The 13,289-nt window shown below is 38.8% G+C and overlaps 1 protein-coding gene across 2 annotated transcripts in view; it reads left to right on the top strand.

Annotated features, from left to right (window-relative positions):
* The window catches only part of LOC127448753 (tyrosine-protein kinase RYK-like), a 97,853-nt gene extending 86,325 nt beyond the window's left edge, over positions 1 to 11,528 (top strand). For both annotated transcript variants that reach the window (XM_051711594.1, XM_051711595.1), the window contains 4 exons: positions 3,963 to 4,072; positions 5,968 to 6,127; positions 9,430 to 9,566; positions 10,365 to 11,528. In XM_051711594.1, coding sequence (XP_051567554.1) covers positions 3,963 to 4,072; positions 5,968 to 6,127; positions 9,430 to 9,566; positions 10,365 to 10,476 — 519 coding nt within the window. In that variant the 3' untranslated portion in view covers positions 10,477 to 11,528. The remainder of the gene's footprint in view (positions 1 to 3,962; positions 4,073 to 5,967; positions 6,128 to 9,429; positions 9,567 to 10,364) is intronic.
* Positions 11,529 to 13,289: the final 1,761 nt, after the last annotated feature.

The following is a 13,289-nucleotide window of genomic DNA, read 5'->3' on the forward strand; positions in this document are numbered from 1 at the left end:
TTGAGTCTTCTGGTCCGAGTCGTTCATTCTTTTGTCACGTGACAGCCGTATACACTATGCAGTGACAAAAGAATGAACGACTCGTACAAGAAGATTCCAGAGGTGAACTAATCTTTCTGTTTCTCATAATTTGTCCTTGGCTGCATTATCAGTTTTTCCTTATTGGGACTATAATCAAAGTTTGCATAAGTAGATGTGTTGGGAGGGATTTGGCTATTGAAAATGTAACATTTTAATTTAATTCTGCTCAAATGAACGAAATGACTTGAATAAAGATTTGTTCATTTTGCTGAAAGAGACTCAAAGATTCAAGTCAGTAAAATGATCCGATCTTCCCATCACTATTATCTGATTAATCTGAAGGATTTGTGAGATTCCCTAACCCTTTAAAGCTCTTCTGTATCATCAACATAAGGAATACACAGTTGTAATAAAATGAATTTTATTTACAAAAAGATAAACAAGAATAACTAACAAAAACAACAAAATGGTACTAGTATGTCAAAGAATAATATAAATGAATAGATAAATAAAAGTGCATAGGATTGAAAGATGCGGTTGAATTGGATGTAGCAATGGCAAAGTATGACTATTATGAAAGATAAATTGCTGTTTTTCTATTAATTAATAAGGTGAAAACCTTATTTCTATTGAAACAAATAACTCAAAGATTATTTGCTAGACATTTGATACACAGGTTATGCAATCTAAGGAACATTAGATATTCATAAACTGATAGTACACACTAATGCTAAGGTCTCTGGAAAGAGGTTAAGTTGTGATATTTACGTTCTCCTTGATCGATTGATGAGCTCGGTGATAGCGACGTCTTCCACTGGGGCTCAGGGCCACGTTACAGTGGGGAAGGAGCTGGATTCCATTTCAACAGCCTTGGACACGAAGGAGCTGAGGAATGCTGATCTCCTGGAAGCACCGAGGGGGTTCTTGCAATCTGGAACACGCAGATATACAGCCCATAGATCAGTGCAGGTTTCTTCATCTGGAACACGCAGATGCACGAAACTTGAAGAGAAGGTTTGCCCTCGCTGTAGTTAACTCCCTGGTGTAGGGATTCTGAACTTGGCGTTGCAATAGCCTCTTGTAGTGAGACTTGGTACTTGGTCGATCTTCTACTGTCTCTCGGATGGAGACTAAGAAAGTTGGATGTTCTGTTATTCTCTCTCATGGATTGAGACTTAGCATGTTTGATGGTTTGTATTCTGTTACCTCTCATACTCATGCCAGAGATTCAGAATGTTCATTATTATTCTGTTATTGCCACTCTCTCGCAGAGTGAGACCAAAAAGAGGTGTTTTAGAAGTGTATCCTGTTAATGTCTTCTTCTGAGACTCAGGACAAAGGTGTGGTCATCCGGAGGATAGTTTTATACCTTCCTGATGAGGAGGAGATTTCAGTTTGGCACCTTCCTGTTTCAGGGTCATGAATGGCTGCTGAGATCAGAGTTGGGGGACACGGTGTGGTCAGCCATCCCATCTCTGTGTGGAACTTATTTGCATACTCACAGTTAGAACAGTGTCCTTAAAGTTTTACCTATGTGATTTTCACTTTCCAAATCTCTTCAAAAATACTCTTGGCATTTTTTTGAAGATATAGTGACCAAACATGATATTAAAAGATTAAATATTGCGCATGCGTTTATATATATCTTAAAAGTTCAAATTGTGTGAACTATTGTGTTAATCAAACAACTGCAGTTTACATAAACAGTTCAGTGAATTAACATGGAGTGGATGTGCTGCAGTTGATGTCCATGTTAGGAGTAAAACTTTGTGTGTAAAGATTTGTCTTTGTTTCAACTTTTGCCACATGGTAAGTTAATGCTGCTTCGAGAGGTCTTGAAGAATTTTATGATCCTTCTCACCTCTGGCCTTAGGACAAAACCTTAAGATGGGGGGGGCAAATGTTTGCCCTCAAATGCAACCAAAATATAATTTGATTATTTTATTCAGCTCTCTGTATCCATATTGGGACATCCACAACAAAATAAGGTACTTCAGATGTTGAAAAAAATTATACAGATAAATAATATAAAAAATAAAGTCATACACAAGTGATCGTCAGTCGTTTGATTACATCTTATTTTTCAGTTTAATCCAATTCAAATTACTTACATACCCATGATTTGTTTCCAACTATCTGTGCCATCTGTGTTTATCTTGGTTACAACTTCCACAGATGTAATGAAAAATTCTGTTACAGTTAACTGGGATAAATTAAGTAAGGGTGTTGATGTGTAGATGGGTAAAGTCTTATAACTGATGCTAGTGCTGGGCAGCAGGTGATTTCTCTTTCCCTCATTAGTGCTGTTCAGAATGTTAGCATTGTCAAGATGTTTCACATGATGGTTGAACTTCTCCATGGTACTTTAAAATAGCAAATTCTCATGTAAAATTCAAATGGTTCTCATGCGCGACGATATCGATGGAAGCCTGAATTAATCGCACATGTAAGCCGCTCTGCGTTTGTCACGAGAGCTCACATTTTAAGGAGCGCCCGGTTGATGCGCTCGCAGTGATCCTATCACTGGTCTGGAGCTTGGGTTTCGCGGGAAGCCCAGTTGACGCGTGCGCACGCTGCAAGAACAGCAGAGCGCAATTTGGCTTCAAAGACCCTGCACAAATCCTTGTCCCACATGAAAAGCATATTTAGCACTCATGAAGTCAAATTGATGTAATAAGGTTGCTTCATCGCCTGACGGAAATGCGTACGGATGAGGCTGACATGAGAGTATTAAATTAAAGGTACACTACCATTCAAAAGTTTAGGGTCACTTACTCATTCTTTTTTTTTTTTTTACATTTTAGAATAATAGTAAAATCATCACAACTATGGAATAATAGAAATGTATTTATGGGTATTATGTTGTGACTAAAAAAATTCAAAATAAATCAAAACTATGTTATATTTTAGCATCTTCAAAGTGGCCACACTTTGCCTAGATTAATGTACTCCTGACATTTTCTCAACCAACTTCTTGAGGTATCACCCTGGGATGCTTTTTAAACAGCATTGAAGGAGTTCCCATCTGTATGCTGGGCACTTAGTGGCTGCTTTTCTTAATTATTCGGTCCAAGTCATCCATTTCAAAAACCATTTTTTTTTTTTTTTTTTAATACAATTTTAGTTTTGTAATTAAATTAAATTGTTGGCACAATTATATTTTTGTCTACAAAACTCGTCTGAAACATTTAGGAATATGCCTTCAGATCAAAATGTTTTTAAGATCATGAGAAACATTTCAGGCAAGTGACCCCAAACTTTTGAACAGTAGTGTACATCTTAAAAAAATTTCTATATCGATATTTACGTGTTGTATCGATAACATTGGATCATTGGTTATTGGATCGATGCAACGATCCAGATCGATGGATCATTACACCCCTACAGATTGCTTTAATAAACTTGCAGATGAACTACTTGTTTCACACCCACAGTAATCTTACAGTTTTGCACTTTTGAAAGCACTGCGAGAACCAATCTCGGCTCCAAGCACTCTGGGTACACTGAGGTGCATCATTCTGCACCTGGGATGCGCATAAGCGGTGTTGTGCCCTTTGTTGGAGCATTTCTTATTATATACCTCCTATTTATTTATTGAGCATTTATCAGTTTTCCTATTGTATGGCTGCGCTTAGAGTCTATATTTCCCTAAGAAACATGTCTGCTAAAATGTTCAATAGTCATATATGACTTTTTTTGCCTCAGTGCTGTTTTCAAATAATCGTAAATTGTTTTTCTCCAAAGGAAATAGGATGTAATCCAAGAGAAGTAGGAAAGTCCTACTTCAAAGTCAGATCATTTCAATGAAACGGTTGATCTTGTTCATCAAACTGTTCTGAATTATTCATTCACAAAGCGGACTGATCAGGTTCTTGAGTTTAACTCAACTCAACGTCTTTCTTAATCACTGATCACATATTTGTTTTGGGTTACCCACACAGGCCATCTCTCAGCAAGACCTGGTCCACATGGCAATACAGATTTCATGTGGGATGAGCTACTTGGCACGGAGAGAGGTCATTCACAAAGATCTGGCTGCCAGAAACTGCGTGTAAGTGCGGTTTAACCACACATTCTCCCACTGTTTACCATCTTGTCCCTACTGCTTTGCCTTCTTCATGTAGTAATGCACAGTTGCACTATACAGCGTTACTTTGGCATTTGCCATTAAAGGAATATTCTAGTTAAAACTGAAGTGACTCTATTGACAGTAGGTGTGTTCGACTTCAACTGCGCCTGGTCTTAACAATCGGTGAGGTTTGCCGTTTGCAGTCGGGTGAGGAGTTGCAGAAAGCCGTCAAGTTGGACATTTCCCATAGTATGCAACAGTATTGTGTTGTAAAAGAAAAAATCAGATAAAAAACCTGTGTTGTTTTAAAACCAATAAAGAAGTCAGTGGGTGAAATTCACTGAGAATGGATTACGTCCAGTAAAAGCACTGTATATCTGCACACGCTATCTGTGCCGAATTATGCACACCAAGCAAACGCGACCACAGAATTGCTGCTGAACTCAATCTGCACACGCTAATTATGACCTTGCGAGCTGATTCTGTGAGCTTTACAGCTGAGGATGCAGCAGACCGCTGCGATCTGACACACCCTGCCGGGAATGTTCATCAAAGGCTGTGAGCTTGATTACAGCAGGCATCTGGATATATTCCAGGTTGTAACGCTCTTCTCCATCATTTGATCATTATCAAATTATTTGATGAATTTCTGCTCATATGATCAATAGAAAATGCACACAAACATCTTTTTGAAATAAAATTCATACCGCCTATTATCATCTGGCAGTAATAGCGTGATGTAAATTGCACCGGACAACGTTTTTATATGAAGCACAATCTGTAAGTAATTTACATGGAAAGGAGGCATGTTTACGACGAAAGGAATGACAATGACTTCATTTAAATACTCAAGACGCAGCACAGTTTCAGTGCTGATTGCGCCTGCTTAACTAGATTGCGGGTGGTTTGTGAATTGTATTTTATTTGAATATACATGATATTTAAGATTAAAATTTTAACTTTTATAAAAATGATTAATTGAAACTTACTGAAGGTGTCCGAATAAACATAAAACGCACCTTATCTGTGTCGTTGGAGAATCTTCCCAGTTGCGAATAAGCGGCATCAAAATCGAACACACCTAGTATCTGTGGCATGCTGTTAATGACCACAGACAATAATTTCGACTCGTGCCTCAGTTTGTAAAAACAAACAAAAAATATGTTATGCACATAAAATGGAAGTCTATAGGGCTAGTCTTACACAATATCCTATCCAGACACGAAACAACCTGTTTTCAGCAACAAAGCAATTTGTCTGCCAACACTGAACACAAAACTGCTGCGTGACGTAACACAATCACAGCCAATCAGAACATTTTTCATGTTTGATAATTTGATAGTTACATGGAGTAGGATTTTGAACCAATGATATTTCACAGTGGGCGGGGCTGCCAAGCACAACAGAGGTCAATAAAATAGCCTGTCACTTGTCGTGGTCGGGGCTGGTTAGGAAAAAAATATTTACGATGACAAGATTTAATAGCTTCTCACTTTATCGCTGTTAGCATTTCTGTACAACAGGTTTTTTGCACCATAGACTTCCATTAAAAGTGCATTTCTGCATAGCAGGTTTTTTGCAGCATAGACTTCCATTGTAAGTCCATTTCTGTACAACAGGTGTTTTACCAACAAATAGGTCAAAATTATTTTCTGTATTAATCAACGGCATGTCAAAGACATGGAGCTCAACTGTTTTAAATCAGAATATTCCTGCAATATTGTTTTTGTGCATGTTTTTCAGTCAAAGTTCTAGCACATAATTACAGTTGTATTGTTTATATTTCTTGTCATTAAAAGAAATGGGAGTTAACGCTTATGTATATGTTGTTTAGACGTCTTGATGTCTCATCTTGTTTTTGTTTTTTGTTTTTTTAGAATTGATAACAGCATGCAAGTGAAGATTACAGACAATGCGCTCGCCCGAGACCTCTTCCCCATGGACTACCACTGCCTCGGGGACAACGAGAACAGACCAGTGCGTTGGATGGCCTTGGAGAGTTTGCTCAACAACGACTTCTCAAGTGCCAGTGATGTGGTAAGGATTGCTGCTCCTTTTTGTCTGTTTTGCAACAAACTGTAACATACACTCACAAAATATTTTGTTTCAAGCAGGCAATCTCCTATGAATATAAGCATTAGCCAACAGCATTTTCTTTTTTTTTTCGTGTGTGTATATTTTACCATTAAAACATTGTTGCCTGTTAGTGTAACAGGTTGGTTTGCTGCTTTAACATGTTCATACTTTCTTTTGTAATGGCACACATATAACAGCAGTTTTAAATTGAAGTACCTGAACACTCATTTATGAGTTCTCAGATTGTGTATCCTAATAACAGATTTTGAATTGCATAACTTCTTTTACGTCATGCTATCTGCTCCACCATGCTGCATTACTGCTGACAAATATTGTAATCATGTTTCAGATGCCCATGAACATGTTGAGGCCTCGCTTATCTGCTTCATATGACATTACAGCAGTAAACACATGTTTGAATTTCCCTAATGCAGTAATTTTAGTGATTAATGACTGTGATCAATGTAGAATAACATTTCAGAGGGATTTTACAAGACTGCCTAAGAGTATACTACCCACAGTAGTAGTAACTACGCCAACACTGAAAGTGAGAAAATGGCTTACGTTTTTTTGGTTGTCCAGTCAAATGTGGATTATAAAATGCTCTCGCTCTGTTTTCTCTGAATCTGAGCCAAACCTGTCTGTCACAGAACAGATCATAGTCTAAGAGACCCGAATTCAGTTGTAACTCAATTTTGACTGTGTAGTTAGTTCCTGCTTTTCGCCTTTGCACAACAGTATAGTGAAAATGCTTCTGCATGTTTACGTATTAGCAAATCAAACCCTAGATGGCAACTTGTCTTGAGAGTACTGAGAATGAAGTGAGTGGAAAATGTGTGTGTCAGGAATGGTGTGTTTTTGTGGTAACACACTCTACATTCCCATCTGTCTCGCACGAAGTGCCAAGGAAACAACCCACCCTAGACAGTGAGGAAGTACTGAACGCCGCCTGGCCGCCTCATAAATGACACACCGGGCCAAAACCTGTCAGCTGTCTGACCTCTGCAGCCCTCCAAACTAACAGAACAATAGAGGCTGGTGCTGCCCACTTGCCAGAGACATTTATAAAGGTCTCATCTATTGTAATAAAAATAGGAGCTGGTGATGAGCTGCTGTCATTATGGAAATGTCTCCTGTTTACTGGGATACAGTGGAAATACATCAGTGGTTTACAGTAAGGCCTTAAAATGCAGGATACCACCCACCCAGTGAGACATTAGATGAAATTCCAGATCACCAGTGCATGTCAGCTGTGTAGATTTGCACCAAACTCCCTTTTAGTGGCCTCAACAAACAAACACAATGCAGGAGACAACATTTTATGTTGTTAAAAGCCTGTCTCCTTTTAAATGTCTAGTAAGTCTGATTGAAAGGAGTGGTGGGCAGATTGGTTGCTTTTCGTGATTTGGGAGGATTACTTTCTAGTGTGCTCTGCAGTCACAATATTTGTGTTGCCCTCAAGCACAGACATGATTTTACTGTTAGGATTTTCCAACATATTCCCCTAAAAGGCACACACTCTGTATGTAGAGAACTGTTTACAAAGTTACTTTCTTAGGTAACTACTGTAAATAGTGATTTTTTAAAGTCTTATTACTTTGTATCTAAACTAATTGACCAATGTTTAATTCAGACATGAGTGGCTTCAGAAAATAGTCTTCATTTGAACTTTATTTACACAACAAAATGCTGGAGCTCTAATTACGTTAATATTGTGTTTACATGCACGTTCTTACACTGATTATGCTTAATAAGATGACACTGTGTGTGGTCATGTAAACGTTTAATCTGATTTCTTGTAACGGGGTAAGATCATAAACAGCATAAGCATAAACTGGTAAACACACCTAGATTTTGCCCATTACCCCAACCTTTACCAGCTTTCTTACCGATATATCCTATGTGTGGTCGCAAATGTCGCTCGTCATTTGTATAAAGTTTAAAATTTGTCAACTGTCTTGTCGTTCGCCACGGCGATCTCTGTCGCCAACGGTCACTGCAGCTCGTGTCGCCGGAAGTCGCTCTGCTCTCATTGAAAATGAATGGGATTGTGTCGCTTTGTCGTGCGATGTCTTCGGCGGTGTGAACGAGGCCTAAGTCATCTGCAGCATTCTCATATATGACACTATTCTTCAGACTGTTTTCAGACAACTGAAACATATAAGAAAGTGTGAGAACTCTATACATGCGCATGTTCCACAAGGCATACTTGCGCCGCAGGCCTCTGAACAAACAGAGAATCAGACACTCATTTTCGGCTTTTCTTTAGTCTGTTCTTCAAAATATATTTAAGTGTGCTTCTTCAAACATGAATCTTTGTGTCTAACAGCATTCCTTGTCATTTGTCACTCCGAAACATCTTTCCGCTCGCCCGCCACAGTGGCGGGTACTAGATCAGTAAAATTACCCGCCACTGCGCAAGAAATACCCCGCATTTGGCGGGTCGCAGGTGCTAATTTCATAACCTGGGCTACTATTTAATATATTTGGCAACTTTTAATTTCCATGTTTTGTCAATGAGCGTCAATATCGGAATCAGGATATTTGTCAAATATCGTCAATATCCGATTACATCGTCCTATCGCCCAGCCCTAGTGCATATGCTTCAAAAGACTCGTATTTCAGCTGATGTCTTTCCTTCAAATATTAGAATTTACATTTTGTCATGTACACTTGGACAGTCAAAGACTGTAGCTTGACTATGCAAAAACCGTTTGTTGCTTGATTGTAACTGCACATGTAAACGTACCATGTGACAATTTCCATGAATGTTTCCAAAATTACTGGAATAAATCCAGATTTCCTCCTTTTGTGTTTCTGGAATGTTTTGTTTCCAGAATGCTTACTGCTGCTTATTGCATTAAAAATGGCTCACTCTCATGTTAGACAGCACTACATATGCAGATGCATCAGATTTCTATTATGCTTTGCTGTGCCGTCATGATCATTGTGAATTATTTATTTATTTTTTTTCTGATTCTATTTGATCATACGTACCTGGATTTTGCTCTTCTCAAGTCAATTTGTTTTAAATCTGTGAACATACTCATGACAAGAAACTTGATGTCCCTCATGAAGATTCAAATATGAATGTGTATCTTTCTGCATTCAGATACTGATGTGATCTGTAAATGGTATCTAATTGTTTACTGAATAATGTCTGCCACTGTGATCTCGTCATCACTCCTTGAAAGGGAGGGATCATCTTTCTGGTTCAGTTATTTTGTGGATACTCTGAGCTCTCATGTGTTGTTTCTCCGCAGTGGGCTTTTGGGGTAACTCTGTGGGAGCTGATGACCTTGGGACAGACTCCTTATGTTGACATCGACCCCTTCGAAATGGCCGCCTACCTGAAGGACGGCTACAGAATAGCACAACCCATCAACTGCCCTGATGAACTGTGAGTGTCTGCCTAGTGATTCAGATATTTGGCATGACTATTTTGACAGTAAACTAATTCATTTGAGAATAAATTGATTTGGATAATTGTTATAAAACTTTGTATTCACTGAGGTTAGAAGGGTGCGCATTAACAATAAACAAACTGTCATTACGTAATGGTGTGTTACTGAATGATTGGCAAGTCTCCTAAAGTGTCAGTAGCAACTCTTCTCTTAAATCTTGATTGTTCTGGGACGTAACCAATCAAACCTTTACTAAACCATTCGAGAGAACCCAGCAAGAAACAGACAGTTTGAGTTGAGTAAAACAACTGCTGGCTCTCTCCACGATTACAAGCAGGCCCTTATCGGCATCCTGCAATTGCTTGGGAACCGGAGCCATTATGATCATACCAGCCAGTAATTACAAAGCAACGAATGCCGTTGACCGTGTCAGTGACCCAAACACAGCAAGATTTATTGTCTTGAGCGCGGTCACCGGAACACAGTTTACAGAATGCAGGAAAAGCTAATCAGTGTTGGATCATAGTTTAGCACTCTTTCCCTCTAGAGAGTAGGTGATGAATAACTTTCCTTCAGTGTGCGTTGTATATTGGAAGGCTTGAATGGAACCGGAGCGATAAGGCTGATCAACTTTCACTCAAGCCTGTTTCAATTGTTGCTGTCAGAAGTAATCAAGATCAATCTGTCTTCTTGGCCATACATTTTCTTCTTTGATAAGGCTTTGATAAGATTCTCTCACCGGTCTACTTAAAATAAATGTACTTGCTTAGGATGTTCTCTGTTTGTTGTTTCAGGTTTGCAGTGATGGCTTGTTGCTGGGCCTTGGATCCAGAAGAGAGACCAAAATTCCAACAGCTCGTCCAATGCCTTACAGAGTTCCATGCAGCTTTGGGGGCGTACGTCTAAATTCTCACCCAAGGTTTCTCACTCAATCCCAGAAGATATGTTGAACAGCACTATTCAGCAGAATAAGAGTTAATGCAGTGCCTTACTTTATAAGAAAACTAGCCATTTTGTAAAATGTTTTTTTATTTCATGTTAAATGAAATCTGGCTTTGTTCGAGAGGTGTAGCTTACACTTGGGGGTCAGTATCTTCACAGCTATGTGAAATATCAAGAACTATTTTCCCATACTAAAGAACATTCAATCCTCCACTCCTGTTCACACCGTTGTATGGAATGCTGGTATTAGGGTGTCCACAGGAAGCTGCTGTTCTCCTTGTTTCACAAAGAAACGTTTTTTCTTTCCCAGCAATAGAAACAAGAAAAGAAACTGGCTTAGTAAATTCCTTTTTGGACATATTTTAAATGTTGTTGTCAGAGATATATATACGTACATTTTCCAGAAGACTTCAGTGAGAGGACGATCATCTCCACTGCATAAGGTCCTGCATATATTTTTAAAGACAATTCAGTGAGAGAAGAGGACTGCATTAGATGTAATGGGGGGTGGGGGGGGGGGGGCTCAGCCCGGGCATGGCAATTGGTACGTTAAGTAGACTCGCAAAGAAATGACAACCTTTTTGGTCTCCATCCAATCACACAACTGGGACTGAAGATGGTGGAGCTCTACCGCTGGCTATAAGCTTTACCTCCTTAAATTATGAAATACCCATGGACATGTGGACCAGCGTGTTGGGATCCTGAAAGTTAAATTAGACTGGTACAGGGTTTTCATATTCCTTAAGCTTTTGATGTTTGACTGTTCTGTGTCAGAACAATGCCTTGTATGTTTAAAAATGAGTGAATACATGGCAAAGAAAACAAATACAAGTCTCTGTGAATGACATGTACGGCCTAGACATAATTTTCAACAAATCTCTTGTTCTGAATCTATAGGCTCTTCTTGCTATCCTTGTGATCACTGCATGTTGATTTTTTAAAGGTTTTGTGTAAACTTTCCTGAATTCATACCTACAAATTAAACGAGTCCTCTAAATAAAGTGGGATCTCAGTGATGAGTGTTGCTGTTCGTTGTTTTTGAAATATAATTTAGTCTTGAGGACAGGTTTAATGCAATACACCAAATGTATGCTCTAGATACAATGGTGCCATCTATTTTTAGTCATCTAAGCTATGATATTAACTGCTTTTGATGCGTTTTAATGTTCCACAGAAACGTTTTGCAATGTTTCCCCCTACTTTATAATGTTATGATGGAAACTTTTCATGCTTACATTTAGTACAAATATTTATCTTCAGAGAGCAGCTGGATTAAGTGTGTCATTTGAGGATTAAACGCACTGGTTGCTGTCTATATCTGAACTACTGATTCTATGAAGGTGTAGTTCAGGTGTAGACCTGCTCTGTGCCTGCTCAAAAAGCCCTTTGTATCAAAGGCAGTTCTGATGCTGCTTTGGTTCTAAAAGAAATGCAGCATCAGAGCAGCCTTAAAATTTTTTGTTGTCATAATAGGGAATATGTTCACTCCTGGGCAAAAAAATAAATAAAATAAAAATGGTCCAAGCCCAAAATGGCAAAATATTAAGCTTTTAATGGTCTCCACAACAAATCATGGTCAGTAAAGTAGCAAGAACTCAACAAATGCACTCCTGGTGCACCTCTGTTCCACCATTTGCTCATTAACTTTTGCTGCAGTGAACTGTTTGGGAAAAAGTTGGAAACAGGGTAATTCACTTATTTAGTCTTCTTGTATGCAAGGGTAAAATCATGATAATGATTAACATTTTTGATATAATATTCAAACTAACACATGTTTGGGTGTACAACATTTCCATAAATATCTTTTCCCCAAAATATTCTATCTTTTCTTAAAAGATTAGTCATTAGTTGGTGATCTGCCATACCTGATGCAGCCCATCAAAGGCCTGATAACAAGCTCATAAATGGAACCAGGAGTGATAGAGCAGGGAGAGATCTACAATAAGCAGTGTTGTGAGTCCCAAGGTAGAGTCAGAAAATCTGCTCCAAAAAAAAAGCAAAATATAATGCAGGGGTTGCTGTCAGAAACCGTATAGCTGATCAACTGTAGCTATTCTGAAGTTTACAAGACCCTAAAGGCAGAGAAGATCCCTATATCTCTATAAGGCTATTAAGAGAATAGGTCAACGCTTTGAAACAACAGGTGATGTTGCTTGAATGAAAGGATCTGGAAGGCCCAAAGCCTCCTCATGCAGGGATGACCACCTGCTGAAATGTACAGTTCTCAAAGACAGGACAAAAAAGCCTACAAAAACTGTCAGCAGAATTTAAGACCTCAGAAAACAAGACTCTTTCGAGAAGAACAATAGCCAGAGGGTTATCTAATGCAGGTTTGTTTCTAGAAGATGTGTTAAAAAGCCATTGCTGTCTCAGAAAAACATCAAAGACAGAATGTTTTTGGCATTATATGGAAAGTTTGATTCAGAGTGGTTCAGCAGAGTTGTGTGGAGTGATGAATCACGATTTGAGTTGCATGATGATGCTCCAGAGAGGTGTCTTCAAAGATCTGGTGAAAAATACATTAGTGAATGAATCTCTACCACAGTGAAGCATGGAGCAAGAGGTGTCATGGTGTGGAGAGCCTTTTCAGCTGCTGGTACTGGTGAGCTGCTTCACTGTGAAAAGTCAATTAATGCTTTGGAGTACCGGAGAATATTGCAGAAAGGCTTGCTTCCCACAATTGAAAAGTTCACTCTCTTCGCTGGGCATCACAGGAACTGTGATTGACTGGTTTAATTCCTATCTCTCAGGTAGGTCCTTCAAGGTTGCCTGGAGAG

Source organism: Myxocyprinus asiaticus, chromosome 12 (genome assembly GCF_019703515.2).
Source record: "Myxocyprinus asiaticus isolate MX2 ecotype Aquarium Trade chromosome 12, UBuf_Myxa_2, whole genome shotgun sequence".
NCBI classification, from domain to species: Eukaryota; Metazoa; Chordata; class Actinopteri; order Cypriniformes; family Catostomidae; genus Myxocyprinus; species Myxocyprinus asiaticus.